The sequence below is a fragment of the Perissodus microlepis genome, chromosome 2 (assembly GCF_051167445.1).
Source record: "Perissodus microlepis isolate ML-2025 ecotype Zambia chromosome 2, ASM5116744v1, whole genome shotgun sequence".
NCBI lineage: Eukaryota > Metazoa > Chordata > Actinopteri > Cichliformes > Cichlidae > Perissodus > Perissodus microlepis.
The window spans coordinates 6,123,841-6,142,252 of NC_140462.1; the positions used below are offsets into that span (position 1 = coordinate 6,123,841).

At 44.8% G+C, this 18,412-nt stretch overlaps 1 protein-coding gene across 4 annotated transcripts in view; it reads left to right on the forward strand.

The window, feature by feature from the left end:
- Positions 1-18,412, forward strand: part of LOC146392122 (transcription factor COE1) — a 56,003-nt gene that overhangs the window by 14,646 nt on the left and 22,945 nt on the right. For all 4 annotated transcript variants that reach the window (XM_084942004.1, XM_084942011.1, XM_084941994.1 and 1 more), the window contains exons 7-8: positions 15,132-15,213; positions 17,103-17,244. In XM_084942004.1, the coding sequence (XP_084798130.1) occupies positions 15,132-15,213; positions 17,103-17,244 (224 nt within the window). The remainder of the gene's footprint in view (positions 1-15,131; positions 15,214-17,102; positions 17,245-18,412) is intronic.

Consider the following 18,412-nt stretch of genomic DNA (forward strand, 5'->3'; position numbering starts at 1 on the left):
CTTCCTCTGGCTATTGTCTTCGCACAAACAGACAAGATTTACTGCCAAAAGAATGAAGGGGTGTGTGAGGTGTGACTGGCAAAATTGCTGGTGTATTTTTTTATATTTTTTTGTCTTAGCAGGCAATTACTTGCTTGTTAATTTACAGCTATTCTGTCGAGGTAGCTTTTCAGAGAGGAGTTTGGAGGAGCCTTCGAGAGAAACAGATAAGGCGCCAAGTTTAGTTTTGTAGAGCTGAAGCGGACTTAAATTAGGTCACGTTTTTACAAAAAGAAAACAAAAGATAAAATAAAAGCACTTTATCAGATTCGTCTGTATTTCCTCCATTGACCTGAGTAAATATGACACACGCTCCCTCACACGCACACACCTATGAAGAGACGTATAGCCTACACAGGCACGTTCAAACACAAAGACAAACTTACAAGCGTGCCGTTAATGAAGCGCATCTCTCTTCTGTCATGACGCCCATGTTAGCATGACAAGATGTTTACACACACGATCACGCCAGCACCTCTGATGTGGGCCCGGATCAAAGAGAGATAAGAGGAGAGAGAAAAGAAGAGGCAGGGATGCGACGGTGAGCGTCAGGTATGGGATGCTTTTCTCTGTTTGACAGGAGGACGCTTGTAATAGTACCCCACTGAGAGGCTGAGAGTGAGACAGATAGACAGACAACAGAGAGGGAGGCGTATACCTGGAGAAATGCATTCTGAAAAAGGGAAGACTTTTTTTCTTCTTCTTCTTCTTCTCCTTCTTCTTCTTCTTCTTCTTCTTCTTCTTTTTCCACTGCAGAGGACTTCTCTGAACTCAACCTCATTCTCAAATCTGGAGGAAAACAATTAGATCCACCCGCTTCCCCTTGTCCCGCAGTGTAGATTACAAATGAGCAAACCTGGCATTTATCACATTACTGCAAACATTTATTAAAGCCGGTTCCCCTCTAAAGCTGCAGAGATAACAGTGGGTAATTGCAGAGACTGGCTCTATTAGTTAAGTATGCCTAATGTCACTGCCTCAGAGCATTAATGGACGCCGTAGTATTATGTTCCTGCACTCATTACCACCCCACTCCCCTTCAAACAGATACACACACACACATCCACACACCATTCTCTCCCCCCTCTCCATTGACCCTGCAGCAGGAGTCTGTGCCACTCTAATGAGAAATGGAAAACACCGCTCCGCGAGCTCCAAGACACGCACACACGCACACACACACTCACTCACACATATACACGGACACACGCACGCTCAATGGGAGACATTACAAGGGGACAGAGGGGTACACTATAATCACACACGCCCAGGGAAACAATTGTGCCGTTATCAGAGTGATCACATTATAAAAGTTTAATAAACACCAAACGGCCTAATGGTGAATTAGCCCGCATCTGCCCCGTGTTGTGCCAGGCTATAATTAGTGATTTAACAGAGACAAACAAATGTTTTTTAACCAGAGTTCGTAGCGGCTTTTCACAGTTAACAGATTTTTAGTCAGGCATAAATTATCGAGTTTGTGCCGAAATTAAAGGGAAATGAAGGTCTTTATTCTGCGCTCCTCTTGACTCCAAGACACTAAAAGTCTCACACACACACACACATACATGCGCACACACAGAGCCATACAAACACTGAACCACCAAGAGGAGAGTTTGGCTCAAACCCCAGTCTGGTTTTCTAAGTGGCACTTGAGATGTGTATGGAGAGAGGCGGATGGGTGCTTGAGATTGTTGAGGAGAAGAAGAGAGAGAGAATGAAGGGGGGTGGTGGAGGGGGTGGAATGGAGAAAAGAAACAGGAAGAGATCGTGGCGAAAGACGTGGAGTAAGTCAAAAGGAGGTGGGGGGGGCACTCTCTTTCTTTCCTCCCCGGGCAAATGCAATTGTGTGACTGTTTTAATACGTGTGTTTTTGCGTGGACACATATGCATGTGTGCATATGGGGGCAGGGACGGGAAATCGATGACAATTTATAATTTAACAATCACAGGGACCTATCAGTTTTTATACAGCCTCCATACTCATTCATCAATATTACATCAGGACTCAGACTCTCCGTGTTAGGGAGTAGGAGGGTGAGAAAACAGCTGAGGAGAGAGAATATGGCTTTGGTCCAGTGTGTGTGTGTGTATGGTGGGCTTGGGGGTGTTGGTAAAGGGGGGAAGGAGGGCATCTGCTGAGGTTGTAGAAAACATGGCTTCCAGCATACACAAATGTGCAAACGCACACACCAAGCTGCATGAGTGTATGTGCGTCTGCATCTGTCCGGCTGCTTTTGTGTGTGTGTATAGGTGTGTGCGTCGTTGTGTGCGCGTGCATGTGTGTGCATGTATGTGTGTGCTTGCCAGCTGAGTGACAGCTTACTATTGATCTGTGGGAGGCCACGGTGTCATTAGACCCAGTATGGACCAGCAGGCACACGTGGAGGTCAGGGCATAGAGTTTGTGCATAAGTGCATGTCTGTGTGTGTGTGTGTATGTGTGTGTCTGTGTGTGTGTGTGTGTGTGTGTGTCTGTGTGTGTGTGTGTGTCTGTGTGTGTGTGTGTGTGTCTGTGTTTGAGTGTGCATGGAGGACTGGGGGACCAAGTGTTCAGTAGTGACAGGCTCAAGCCTCTGAAAGAAAATCAATCGTGTCATAAGAGGAAGGTTTCCTCCAGCCTCCTTCTCCCTCTTTCTTCCCTCCTCCTCTTTTTTCTCTCTCCTCTTCTCATCCTTTCTCCTCTTTTCTAGCTTTTTCTCCTTTTCATTCTCCTCATCTGAGAGGTCATCCACCCACTGCTCCATTTATACCTTTATCACACCCTTTTTTCTCTCTCACTTTTTTTTTGGAGACTGTTTTTCTACCACACGCTCATACACAGCACTCCCCGTGTCACACATGTATGACATACGGATCAATTCAAGAGGTTAACCTAGCAAAAACTGAGCCATTAGTGAGAGAACTGATCCTGGATCAGCCCTCATTAACTAAAAGGGTACGCAAACTGTTTGTCCAGATAAAAGAAATGACACCCCCACCCAAACCAAGGCCAATTAACCGAGAGGGCTGAGACTAGTTGAATTGATGGCACGCCTTGTTTTGTTTAACAGAAGTTTGGTTTAAAAAAAAAAAAGAAACTGATAAGACTTTCTTTTATTGTGAATTTAAGATGTCCTTCAGTTATTTATCATTAAGGATGAGCACACACAGACACACACACACTCTCGTATACACATAGGGCAAGCATCCACCTGTTCTCCTCTCCCCTGTCTCGCCTGAGGGGACTAGTGTGGTAGATAACAGTTTGAGTGGGCCTTCTGCAAAACACTAATCAGACCTAACACTGCCTAATTAGCACAGAGTCCACTGATTGGCTTACAGCAATAATTAACACAGGTGAGAATAATTAGCTCCCCATAGACCTGTTTGTGGCTGTGTGTGTGTGTGTGTGTGAGAGAGAGAGAGAGAGAGAGGGAGGGAGGGAGTCTATGTGTGTGTGTGTGTGTGTGTGTGTGAAGGATGTTATTATGCAGTCTTGGTCCCTAGTGAGACTGAGGAGGCAGAGAGAAGAATCAAACTCATTACTGAAACCAGGCCAACCTGTGTTAGGTGCTCTGCTTTCCCACACCCAGAGAATTAGCCACACAGAGATCCACCTCGTATTTCTCCTTCTCACTCATTCACTCTCTTTGTATGCATGTGTGTGTGTATGCTTATACTTTTTCCCTTTTCTTCTTCTTTCTGTCTCCGTCCCTTTCCCTACCAACCCCACCACCCCCTCCCCCATTCCCTATTGCTGATGAGTGAAGGTACGTTTGAGGAATCTCACCGCTAGCTGAACCTGCTAAGATGAGATGAAACGCAGACGCGGAGCATCTTTCGATCACATTCTGTCTCACCGGTGGTCTGCCTCTTTCTTGTATCCCGCACCCAACCCATCTTTCAATCTCTCCTTTCGAATAGCATGAACGTCAGTGACTGCCGCGCGTTCCTCGTCATATAAAAAGCTTTATCATGCGCTTCACCCTCTCCACAACACGCGAAATACCGCCAAGCCGCTCAGCTGCATAAAGAGGGGGACTGAAGAGCCTCATGTTTGTCTTACAGAAACAGAGAGCGAATGGGATAATGAGGTAGACTGGGGAGGAGAGACAAAGAAAAAGAGGACGTGACATTGTTTTGCTGCAAGACTGGCCGTCGTTCATCAGTCTGCGAGCAGCGTGGTGTCCTCCATCTCACTCTCCCCAGTTATTTTTACCAAAGTGCTGCTGCTTTGATCAAGCCGACATCACAGAGAAGGAGATGGGCATAAAGACATTGAGAGGGGGGTTAATATTGGAACACAATTGACGGCTTGTCACTTTTTAGCTCCAAGGCACCAACATCGCCAAGTAGTTAGTTAGAGAGAGTAAGACAGAGAGGGGGTAACACACACATACACTCACATATACACCTCCAAGAGCTTTTTGTGTGCTAAATAAATAACAACCACTGATGTAAATTGGTGTTTCCTGTAGTGTGCGGCTGCTCCCGGGATGTATTTTTCATGTCGAGGCATTTTAGAGTGGTTTCGGAGCACAGCATGTACAACTAATGAATTTAACCCCCCGAAACTGAGTGTAAACTCACACAAATGCACAGTTTCGCTCTCATGCGCACATGCTCACTGGGAAGGGAGTCAACCATTTACCTGACCACAGGTGAGCCACGTACCAGGCGGCTGATTGCCACCCACGTCTTCCTCTCCACACAACTGTTCTCCACCCACCGGGATCCAAGGGGAGGCGCCAGGGGCAACATCAGGCTGTAATGACAAACTATCAGAGACATTGAGGGTGCGGGAAGCTCACTGCTGGTCGACTGATCTCCGGCGTTTCATTGACAAGGCCTCACATGTTCACTAGATTTGTTTTATTGGGGGTTTTTTTGTTCTGTTTGCTCGTGGTAAACACTCACCTCTTGTAACAGGCAGCTACTGCCTCTGTCACACCGAGGCTGTCAACACAACATTCAACCTGCACCGTAATCCACATCACACTGAGCTGCACAGCATACAGATACACACACACACACACACACACATGCATGCGAGATGTACTGTATGTATGAGCGAAATAGATGTACTCAGAGGCAGCTTAAATGCATATAAGGGCTGTTAAAGCTGTGTTTATGGGAGGCATTTGCATAGTGTTCACAGCGCGTTCTGTTTCCCATACACACACAGGCACAAGCACACACTCCTAAGAGGCACTTCTCTACCACAAACACTCTCAATACGCCTTCCTGACTTAAAAAAAAAAATGAAAGAAGCTTGATTGAGGCAAAACAAGAAAGGCTGTTTTTTTTTCCATATTTCCTGTTTCAATAATTAATATGCATGAGTTTTATGGCCGCTTAAGATGCGATCAATTATTCATTAACAGCATGTTAATTGCATCCACAGTCGTGAATATTTAACCAAACACTAAATCAATGAGGTCGAATGAGCAGCAATATGGACACTTTATAAGCTTTGCCAAAAAATTAGGTTAGGCTTTAATGAAAAACAGGAGAGAACAGATTGAAAAGGGACAAAAAAATGTGAAGAAAGAACCAGCTTCACAAAAGGAAGGGAAGTTTGTGTTAGAAAGCAAACAACTGGAATAAATGCATGATCGTTGTAATATTATAGTCAGTAACTCTTAGCCTTTTCTCCCATTTTGTCTCTTTTTTCTAATCTCCTTTTTTAAATGGAGAGGATGTAATCTCTTCATCTTTGCCCACTGTAGCCAGCCTTTTTTTTCACTCTCAAAGACTCCAGACTCCTTTGTCCTGGATCTTTGTGTGCTCGTGTGTGTGTGTGTATGTGTGTGTGTCTGTGCGTGTCACAGCGGTGTCTGGACAGTGACATTTCTCTGCTTGGATAACCATCGCGCCCTCTGTCCCTCTGTCCGTCCAGCCATGACGCAGGGTAATGTCACCTGTCAGTCTCAAACTCCTACTTACAACCGCTGTCCCCCACCCCTCCTCAACTCTCCCCCCACTCCATCCGCATGGAACTTCACCACCCGTACACCACCTTCTCACTGCGACCCTAACTGCCCCTTCCCTGGACCTCACCTGGGGTACAAAGCCCTCACCGTCTTCCTTTTCCTGCTCCTTTTGTCCTCTTCTCCACTACCTCATATGACTCCATATCCTCTTGGTCTTTCATTGCACATATCCAAATGGCAACCCCACCCCTTTATTCCCCCTTATTTGCCCCCCTAGGACCCCAAAATATGGCATAGGAAGACAGCACATATAGCACTAGTCAAAGTCAGGGGGGTGGGAAGTTGACTTTTTGACTGGGCCCAGTTGCATTCTGCGCCTGTTTTCAATTATTCTCCTGGCACTGGCAGGGTGGAGGTTTATGCATTATATGGGAATGTAATTGACTATAACTGCCCTCTTAACATTAACCAGGTGTACTAGCTGAGTGTGTGAGATTAGGCCCCGGGACTTGGCTGTTATGGAGTGTTGGCCTGTCTGTGAGGTTGTGTTGTTGTTGATGTATTTATATCCTACTCCTGTGCGGTGCCGCCCATTACCACCGCATTTAGATGTGCCTTTCCCCGACTCTGTGCGCGTTTCTGTGCACGCCTGTGTTTATGCGTGTGTGCACTAAGCTCCCGCTCGCTCCTTTTTGTGTAACTTCCATCATGCATCTGCCTGTGTGCGTGTAAGAGTGAGAGGGAAAGTAAAGAAAGAGGCAGGATACAGATACAGGGGGGGCCTGACTTTACAAGGACAAAGTCAAAATGGGCCCATTCACAAGGCTGACATGCTGTGATTTGTATGTATAGTGGTGTGCAGCCTGCAGGGCACTAGCCCAGGGGCTATCACAGACACCCAGACCAGTACACCAGCAGGGGGAGGTGATGGAGGCGAATCGAGAGTGTGTGTGTGTGTGTGTGTGCATCAGTGTTTGTGTAGAGAAAGAAGGGTGTGTGATGGAGAAAAAAAAAGAAGCATCAACAGGCTGTCAATCAAGCCCTAGCCACAGCTTGTCACTCCTCGATAGAGCTCATCCGGGGGAGAATGGGAGTCCCTGGGACCCTGAGAGGAGAAAGGAGCAGGTGCTGGAGGGAAGGCGGAGGCAGCAGGGAGGAGGTGACTGTCTGCCTGTCTCAGTGACTCAAGCTTGATTTGATATTTGATACCGAGCATGTGGCATTTGAATGCAAATCTATTTTGATTGTCTCACCGTCTGATAGGGTTAAAAGGAATCTATAGGGGATATGCATGCGTGCATTTGTATCAGAGGGCCGGCTGGAGACATTCACATGCACAATATAAAAAAGAGAATTATTCAGATGGATTATATTACTGACCATTTTGCCTGCATCAAGCAATCCCCCCTCTGCTCTCAAAGTGATATACAGATATTTAATATAATAAATACAAAAGGTAAAAAGGTCAGAGGTCACACAAATGGGCCGTGTAGTCATCATCGCCTCCTTGATGTTATAGCAGAACTGAAAAAACTCAACTGTGTGCATACACATGATGTGCACGTGTACATCTGAAAATCTGAGCCCGTGCAGGATAATTATTTTTCCTGTATGCACGTGGAGGATTGTGTTTAAAAGCAAGCATGCCAAGTAGGTAGACAGACGGACAGATAGATCGATGGATAAAGTCGGTATTACTGCAGTATGGAAATCTGAGGCTCAGTTCCCCTCCCAATTAGAGTAGTGACTTCTGAAATGCCATAATACCCATTAATTAGCAGGCTGCTATTTTCTCAGTGATTTGGCTAATTAGTCTGCGAGGCTCTACACTATCTGGACCATTATTATTGGGCTGAAGCCATGCAAGCACACTCGCATGCACGCCCGCGTTCGAGTTGGTGCACAAACACGAGCGTACTCACCGTGTACCTTACAACTAGAAGCACAGTTGAGACTAATTTAAGTGGCATCATTATTTGCTTGCGGGACAGCATAAAAGAGTTTCAGCTGAAGAATGGTTTGATGAAGAGGCAGACACACACACACACACAAACACGCACATTGCCCTCATCGTTAGCTATATGGTCTTCGTAACATGGTACTGATACTGGCAAAAGCCCATCCTACTGTTAGAAACATAAGGAAAGCTTTTCAGCCCTCTGTAATGACTTGGCATGTATGTGTGTGTGAGAGAGAGTGTGTGTGCAGCTCTCTCTCTCTCTCTCTCTGCTTCGACAGTCCATCAGTGTCTCCCACCGGACAGACAGGCCACTGACACAGCACCACAAGGCCAGGAAACCTCTTCAATCACTCCCTCACTTTTCCTTCTCTGTCAGGCAGCAGAAAGGCGTGATTGATCTGTTGTTTCATCACCACCATGATAAAAGAAAGAAGTTGCTCTTCTTTCAGTGTGTGTGTTTGTGTGTGGCATCCACCTTCTTAAAACTTTATTAATCATCTTCATCAGTAACACAGCCCTAACATTGGTCATCTTATACTTCGCATGTGTATGTACGTGTGTTTGCGCGCACGTGTGAATGTATGCTTGCACCACTTGCAGCCCGGTGAACTTCATAAGTGTTCCATCACCACTTTAATCAAATTACTTATGAACCAAAATTGACAGTTTTCATTAATTATAAAGGATTATTCTAATTGCGATTCAAATTTATTCATTTAGAACAGACGGCATTCAGTAATGTTTCAGGAAATTTGCATATTAAATGGAGAGGGTAGGCGATTAGCTATGCTAATGTATGCATGATTCCTTATTTTGTGATTGGTGGGCCATATGTAGCAGGCTGGGGGTGTGCAGGTGAGGAGTCTAGAAGGAGCTGTAATATGTTTGATAAACACAGAAGGATGCAAGGCCAAAACATACACGTGCACACGTATTTGCACACACACACACACACACACACACACACACACACACATCTGTGTTCAGTATCAGTCTCCCTCCATCACACACTCTTTCTCTGTCTTGCATTTTCTCGGTCTCACCCCGCTCCCTGTTTCCACATTCCTCCCTCAAGACCCATTGGAGGAAACAACTTTTCACCCGAGAACAAACATGGCACACTAATTACGTTTCTGATTTCTGATCCTGCTGCATTTAGAAACATAACCTTGAGCCTGTGTACAGTCACAGTCACAGTTATGATTTAATGTGGTGTTTAAATGGAACAAAAAGAAAGAACTTTTGCGAGCGGCACATTCATCCCCACAATGTATGGGGCCGGTCCAGGGTTGACACAGTGCTCTTTATCAAGCTATATATAGTCGATGCATTATGCATTAAGTTTAACATGTGCTTAAATCAACAGTATTCAATATGAATGCATCAGTCTTTAAGTAAGGCAGAGGGGAGAACAGTTAAGGTAAATGACTGCACGGGGAGGTACACAAAGCAGGCTGAAGGGCCCGGTCTCACACACACGCACACACAAACGTGCGCGCATGCATGCATGCATGCGGTCACACACACCCTTCGGCTGTGTGGCGGTGTCAACCCAGGCTGATGACAGGGCCATTATTCACTGGTCAGTCCCACGAGGGCAGGGTTTGGGCTGGACAGCGTAGCAGCGCGTCCCAGCATGGCAGGACAGCGGTGAGGTGAGAGGGACCAGGACCCTTCATTACTCCCGTGGTTGGGGGCCTGGAGCCTCTCTTTCTCTCTTTGTCTCTGTCTCCATCAGATTAATGGGCCAGGCCCGACAGAGGAAGTGTTTCAATCAGTGCCGCCTGCCAAGATTGTCCATCACCTAGACAGCCTGCTATTCATCATGGCTTTGATACACAGATGCACATACACACACACATGCACAGATGTTTATTTGGTTGCATTTTTCTGTGGGTGGTTGTGGCGTAAAGCCAGCCCACAGGTAGCGATCTTATCCGGCTACAAGTTGTCGAACCGGGCGCTCTTTTCTCCGTCATCAGGAAGGCTCTCATTTCCTTGTGTCACAGCGCTCGGCGCACAACTTCTCAGCTGAATTTTGAATGATCTTTTTCGGATGAAATGGATGAAACACAATTGGTTAAGTGTCTCTGGGACTTCTGTCCCCAAGCTGGGACTTGAGCTCCGGATCCAGGGGGAAGCGAGGAGAGATCTTTCCCCAAGCAGAGCCTCTCCCCGAGCGGCAAAGGCACAGCGTGGATCCCCCCACGCTCCCTGACCCGTCGTCTCCCTCCTCCTGGGTCCATTTGTTCTGAGAAATATTTAACGACAGGGCAAATTCAACCAACATGACGTGCACACACATCAAGCAGATAAAGAGGAGGATGGGACGATGCGTGGAGTGAGCTGAAATGAATTTTTCAGCGCAGTGAGATGTTCTATTTGAATAAATCATGACACTTAAGATAGACATGAGGGCAGTATAGAGGTGCCCATCACTACTTTGAGGAGTAGCACTCCAAAGGAATGAAGTGCGTGTTTGGGAACGAGACAGAGAAAAATGGCCTCTCTTTGTCCATTTACTTCAAAGTTTTTGTGTTCAGTATTATTTTTTTTATATATTTAGTTAAATATTTTCTCTTTTTAGTCAAGTCACGTCACTTTATCTTACACTGGGTGTTTCTGTCACTGTCTGTCTAAAGTGGGCCATTGCAGACTATTACAGGCTGGTGTCCGAGACTGAGGGCCAGGCCCAGAGACAGACCTGGTTCTGGATTATTAATGTCCCCCCAACCCCGTGGAGCCAGGCCGCCTCCTCCACCCAGTGCCACCCCCCCTTCCTCTGCACTACACCCCTGGGGTCAGCCTGCATGGCTCCTGGTGCAAGGCCCCCCTCATAAATCTCCCTAAATTAGTGTGTGTATGTGTGCACGCGCGCGCGTGTGTGTGCCTCCATGCTTAAACATATACTGCAGGCAGGGAGACAGGTCACCACAAAAACAAGCCAGTCAGGCTCTCGGTTGAAGTGTCAGTGATGCATGGCGGAAAGAGTGCAAGAAAGAGTTGCAGAGGAAAGAAAGAAAATGAGAAATGAAACACAAGGGGAGGAAAAGAAAATATACAAAACAGGAGTTGAAGAAGATATTTGATTCCGTGAGAGCGCCGGACTTCGCTTTTAGTTTGGTCGCCTATTTATTGCTCCTTTAATATTTTTTTCTTGTTTTTTGTGCTGTAACATTATATTTGCTTACAAATATTTACACTTAATTTGAATCTGCCTCTGACTTCATTAGGATTGATCTCCTGAGCAAATCTTAATGCTTAATTGCTGAAGTGCAGGAACTTCCATCCTTCTACCTGCCTAGATTAGTTCAACATGTCCCACGGTGGTAACAGGCATGGGGAAGTGCTGTTGTGTCACTTAGTTAACCCCGGAGACAAATGGCTCCCCTCCGGAGCACAGTGAATTACACACCTCATGAAGCATATTAGGAGCCAGACACAGGGGCTTTTCTTCTGGAGATGATCTGTACAGCAGAAATGGATGGAGGGAGAGGGCTGAGTAATGGTATCACCCGCAGCCATTTTTACAGCGCATCCGCATCAGAACAAAACAGAGAGAGAGAGCGAGAGAGCAGCATGAGGAGGGGCGAGGGAGAAAGAAACGGCAAAGAGATGTCCAACAAAAGGTGGAAAAGATAAATAAACCAGAGCTGCGGAGGAAGATAAAAAACCCAGAGTTCCAAAGTTATCTGTGTTAGATTTGACAAGGAAAACAACTCTTTACCTCATTTGTGGCTAATGTGGCAAAATTATTAGAAAATATAACAGCATTGTCCCTCGGAGGCTTCATTGCTGTTAGCTAATCACTTAGACAATCTTTATCACCACAGTAATAATATTTAGATGCTACAGGGATTACTTAAAAGTTGTGTTATAATTGCTTTTCCTTGTTTTGTTTTTTATGGGCAGAGGGTGAGTTTGTGTTTAATTGCTCCAAAGTGACAAATAATGCCCCTTATGATATGATGAAAGTGTGAGATCATTAAATTACTACGCCGACTGGCTGCGTGTGTTTATTCGTTCAGGGGTTTTTTTTCTGCTTTTACAAATTTATGCCATGAGGCTTCAAGAGGCCAAGCAGTTATTTTCACAAATTCACTTCCACAGCCATTTCTAGATTTGGAGGGGGGGTAATTACGTGAAAGCAAAATGGTTTTATTTCATTTAATCCAGCCGGCGCAGCAATTTGCACTGGTAATATTTGTAGCTGTGGAGTCTGCACAGTAAAACAGCTGAAAACCACAAGAGTTTCAAATACAAACAAGGTAGAGGGAGGCTGTAATTGAAGCACGACCGTGCGCGGGAGACAAGGGTGCGTGTAAAGCAACTGAAAATTGATGTCTTCAGAGAAGATGCTGTTTTATTTTTTCATTTACTATGTGTAAGACTTAAAAAACATCATATGCTGGCCTGAGGAATATAAATACAGAAGTAAGGAGGCAAAATCCCCAAACACACACACAAATGAGTTGTCAGGTTTTCCAAGTGCTTTTCGGCGTTCAGCTTATTCGTTTCATTATTTTCTATAAATCTTATACACCTACATCCCCCTACGTCTCCCTATAGTAAAAAAGTAAAGAATTAAAGATACTGACTTTGGTAGGACTGACTCTGTGGGTCCTGAGCCTGATAAGATGTAATGTGACCATGATTATTTTGCTTGGTGTTCCCATTTTCCTGGACCAAACTACTCTCACACGCCACCATGTGCATGGAGAGAGTGAGAAGCAACAATTGTTAAACATCAAATGGGTCCCCTATTGATCAAAAAGCAAAGAAAACAGTATAATAGGGAGCTGGATCGAGCAAATGAGAGAATTACAGGCTATCTGTCCATATTTACCGGTCAGCTGTCAATCAGATTATCCATAAATCCGTATGGTAATCTCCTTGCTAATGCATATCCACCCCCCACTCCTACAGCACACACCCACACTCTGTTGATCCATGTAAATGTGTGCCAGTGGTGATTCTAGTCCCCTCGGCTCTCCCTGGGAGACGAGATGGAGCACAGAGGAACCAGCTCGCTGCAGTTTTGTAATGTTTCCACACGGCTGACTCGAGACACCTTAAGTCATGTAAATAATGAATCAGATGATGCGCGATTGTGGGAGATCCGCATGCTGACATATAGAGCAGCATATGAGACGCGCTGACTTTCTCTCGCTGTGTTTCAGGAGCAACCCAACCCCCTCCTCCAAACTCTAATATTTAACCATCTGATTTGGTCACCTCTGACTCGGCTGACCCTAACTTTTCTCCTTCCACTTATCCATCATCTATCTGTCATGAATAGCAGAGCAAGAGGAGGAGGAGGAGGGCAGTTGAAGAAAGCGTAGAATCGATGAATTAAACAGGAGGCGCAGCTAGGAAGGTGGAGTATGTTGGACAAGTGGAGGTAGGCCACAGCTGTCTGTGAGGCTGCTCCCTGACCTCGAGGAGACAAGAAAGTTGGGAGACCCTCAGTCTGTGGGGTCTAACAGCCACTGTAAAAAAAAAAAAGGGGGGGGGGGGAACTCCATCTCTCTGCTTCATGAATTATTGAGATATTGGCCTACAGCTTCTAAAATATACAGGAGGGTGGTCTGTCTCTCCTTTCAGATTTCACATACTGTCTACCTCGTCTCTCTGTCTATGTTTCTATCAGTTTCTCCTCTCACTTTCTGCCTCCTCTGTTTTTTCCCCTCTTTTTCTCCCCTCCCCTTCTCATTTCGATTTGGCCGCTCGAGCCAGCGAGACTGTAAATCAGAGCACAAACAAAGCCAAAGAATAAAACAGAGCATCAGAGAAAGACAGTTTGTTATTGAGAGCATATAAGAGTCTTTTTCTTCTTCTTCTTCTTTTACTTCAAGAGGAGCATCTACCACTAACCAGCTGTCACGCATTTAAAAGTTGTCAGGGATAAATTCACGAGTTCTTGTGTTACATCAGATGCTTATAATGCACACAGCAGTAGGCTGGCCCTTGGAATGAGACATAACTCCAGCTTGTCCATTTATCTTCTTTGCTCCTTTCTCTCTCTCTTTTTTTTCGTAACCCTAGATGAAGCAATTGTCCAAGGCACGCTGCTACTTACAGTGTTTCTCTTGACATGTTTCTGTATGTGTGTCTGTGTGTGCCCGTGTGTGTGTGTGTGTGTGTGTGATGCGCTCACTCGTGCATGATTATATCTGAGGCGGTTGGCTCCAAACGCGCTGCCCAGTGCAGAATCCCAGCCATAACAAATGAACAGAGGGGAGAAAATAAGACATATGAAAGAAAAGCTGAGCAAAGGAGTGATTCTCTCACTGGCTGGTCGAGATCTGTATTGTAAGCAGTTTCAGCTGTCAGCACTTCTTTGAGCTACCTCAAAGGGAAGTGGGGGGGGATTGGGGGCGGGGGGGTCGGTGGTGGTGGCGTGTGTTGTAGTTTCATTTTTCCCCTTTTGAGGGTTCCTGTTTATTTGTACACGGCGCTGTTTATTTTCGCGGCTCATTTGATTTCTGTGTTTTTTGTGTGTTTTTGTTGTTGTTTTTTAAGACAGACAGACAGCGCAGAAGGGAGAGTGACGAGACATACAGTAGTGTAGGTTCAGTTAAAGAAGAAGTTGTAAGGCTTCGAGCCTTGAGGTGGGGCTAGGGAATAAATTGTCAGCCGTCCCCCTTCCTGCTTTTCAGCCCACCCCCACAACTCTCCCCTTTACTCCTCCGACCCTCCCTCTCTCCCCCTCTCTCCTTCCCCTCCCTCCCTCCTTCATTAAGTATTGATGCGGGTAGCCATACTTGCCATCTCAGCCTATTAATAATGCATGGCAGGTGCTGTTGATGTGGTCTCTCACACTGAGATTGAGAGAGGCAGGAATGACAACACTATGCTGCAGAGTAGCTACAGCACAACCTCCGTCACACGGCTGTGCAGCTGTGGGGGGTGGGGGGGGTTCTGCGTCTGCCCTGGTGAGTTTATGGCAAGCTGTGACAGCAGCTCCAAGAGATGGATATACAAGGTAGCATCTTACTCAATATCCCGGAGCTGTTTTTACATAGAAAAGTGCCTTTGTCATAAACAACTGATGGATGATGGTGGGATAGTGTATGAGCCTTGTCTGCCACTGCTCTTTTATTTGTTTTATTTGTGTTGTGTGTTTTATTGAAGGGAGCGCACTGTTTCAGTGACTCACAGGTGCTGTTGCAACAGCTCATTCGGTTCTCTTGCTGTTTGTTTCTCTTGCACGTGCAGGTTCTTCCTCAAGTTCTTCCTGAAGTGTAACCAGAACTGCCTGAAGAATGCAGGGAACCCTCGAGACATGAGGCGTTTTCAGGTGATACATAACTGTCTGAATGCCTAGCTCAGTGTTTATAGTGGACAGGAGTAACACTTCTGTCTGTTTCTTCTTCTTCTTTCTTTTAAGGCTACACACACAACCACAGCAGAATCTCCTTCCTTTCAAAGAATAACAGAAAGAATTCAAAAGATCTCTTTCTAGTAAAAATGTCCAGAAGTCACAGAGCATAAATGTTCGAAAGTTACAAAAGAATTAATAAACAAATGTCCTGAGGACTCAGAGAAAAGCATCACAACAAAAGAACGTTCAGTTCTAAACCCACATATGGAAACGCCACAAACAAAGCTGCAAAATGCCTCATGAAACGATAAGTAGATGTGAACCCCTTAGGAATGATAAACCCAGCTTTCTATTTGAAAGCTCTTCAAAGCATCTTTCTGCTCTTTGCTTTGACAACTCTACAGTTTTGGATGACTCCTACTGCTCTCACAACTTTGTTTTTGGTGGCAGCCACTGGCTCCTTTCAGGGAAAAAGCTCTGAGAATCCACTGTGCATACACTTCCTGTTCCTTCTGGAAGAAAGGCTCACCACTGGCAGCCATCTTGGCAACAAATTTGGTGGTTATTTTGAAGCCCCTGTCTAAGTGAATGAGGAAATAGCAATAACTTTAATTTCAAAGGGACATAAGTGTTGCATGTCTAGAATCACCAGTGAATCAGAATCGATTTTTAAAAGTTTTCCTAACAAGTTACACTTTAACTATTCATGTTATAATAAAAATACAAAATACTTTGCACATGCATTTGTGCATCTAAACTGGCTAATAGATGTCCAGATGTGAGCAACCCCCATATATGCGTTCAAGGAATTCTCCTATGAATTTCTATTACGGATCATTGGTGTCATGTGTCTAGTGCAGAGAGCTGCTGGTAAAGGTAGAGAGGTATTTAGCAGCTAAAGAGCACGCCATTTCTATCAGAGGTTGGTGGAGACCAAAGCGTAGCTAAAAGGAGAGTGCTCCACATCTACAGGATGTGTAAGTAGGCAACTGTAGGCTATGGTTTGCTAATACATTACCAACACATACTGTGTGTTCCCAGCTATTTTCTTAAGTGACCAAAGTGGGTTTTTTTTTAACTAAACAAATGGTAATATAAAAATATGGTAAAGCAAGCAAAATAATGTCAAATTAACCCCTCTGGGACAAAAAATAATGGAAGTAAAACTTAAAAAGTGTAAAATATACTGTTCATAAAAAAAAAACAAGTCCTAAAAGTCATGAACGTGAGACTATACGAATAAATATTATAATGTAAATAAGAGTATTTGTTAAACGTGGGTTAAAGATTAGGTAATGTGTGTAAGCGTGTGTGTGTAGGTGGGAGTGAATCTCAGGGTACACGTATGTATAGCGCAGGTGACTGGCAGGTCATGTGAAAGTAAGATATTGCTGTCATTCATTAGACAGGAAGGAGCATCAGGGTCATATAAGTTTATACTACTTCCTACTCACGTTCAAGCATAAAACTTGACTTACTTATATACAGATGATTAATATATTTGGGTTTTTTAATATCCATATTTGTCAGTTGTGCTTTATTCTTTTACATGTTTAAAATAAATGTATATACTTTACAAAAATAGTGATTCATATGTTAAAACCCATTTATTCCTAGAAAATATATGAATCAGTCTTCATGAAGTGTTTGGTAAATTGTAGATATAACAAAAGAAGTATGAACATGTTTACTTCAGTGTGAAAGTAAGTTAATCCACATAGGATTTTGCAAGAACTCCTAATGCTTGTCCAGCGTAATCACGACAGCGTTCAATTACTGAAGATTTGTAAGCACCCACAACAGGGTGCTGTTTGTTGTTTTTAACACCTTGTTTCTCACTTTCTTTTGGTTTTCCTTTTTCTCAGGTGGTTGTGTCGACTACGGTGAGCGTGGAGGGTCACGTTCTGGCCGTCTCCGACAACATGTTTGTGCACAATAACTCAAAACACGGGCGCCGAGCTCGGAGGCTGGACCCGTCAGAAGGAACGCCATCCTACCTGGAACACGGTATTTAAAGCGAGAACAAAACACCTCGGCTCTCTTCCCCATCTTTCTTTGTCTCCTTCACTTTATTTCTCTCTCTATGACTCCACTCCTCTCCCTCCCTCTCTCAACCCCTTCCCCCCTGTCTGGCTCCACACTCAACCCTTCCTCTGTCTCCCACTCCACTCCCCTCCAACCTCCTTTCTTTCTTATCTCTCTCCTGTTTCCTCCCGGATTCTCACTTTCCTCTCTTGTAGGGTTTCTAACTCGAGCTAAGAGAGGAGTGAGTGGTAGCTAGTGAGTCTCTTGTCTCTCCCTTGTGGCTTGCTCCCCTCAGGTCTCTGCCTCTGGGCCTTCTACTCTGCCTCGCATAAGCACTATGTGTCTTATGAGGTCTGTTCTGCTTAAAGCCAACACTGGCTTTATTTCCTCAGAGACCTGCTTTTATCCACCAGCCCTCCATCACTCCCCATCCCTCAGGTTTTCAAACACACCCATACACATACTGAAAAGCCCCTTGCACACACATACATACACACCCCCGCATGCACAGTCAAACCCAAACCTTTAATACTTCATAATGACATGTGCACATGATTTAGGAGCCTGCACTGATTCCCAAGTCCCTAATCCAGTTATTTTCTCATTTCGATTTCCCAGACATTGAATAAGAGAAACATATTTTTTTTTCTTTGAGGAAAGTCAACCTCAGGGATGATAATGACAAAAAAATAACCGGGGATTTACATGATGGCCTATAGTAGATTGCATTAAGATTGAATGTTATGGTTAAGTCTTTCTAATGACTATTCTCCAGAGGCAAGGTGGACCACTTGTCCCTGCGACTGGTCTCACAGATGATTAGAAAAGTTCACAAAGATGAGACATATTGGAGACGTCAGCGAGGCTTGGATCTTGCACATAAAGAAGAGTGCACACAGGACACCAACAGATGTTTCTTGTGTCGTAGAGATTTGTTTGGGAATTTCTTCCCCTCTGATTTTCAGTTTTCCCGGTGATGGAAGTTAAAAAGGAGGAACAAGAGGAGAAGAGAACAGGTTACAAGGGGAAATGTAAATGTGATGAAAGAATGGGGAAAAAGTGCCCAACAGTGTAAAGAATAGAGAAATATTTTTTTTCATTAAAAAGAGGACAGTAGTTTCCCATTACCTCCCCCCACCCCCCTTTCTGG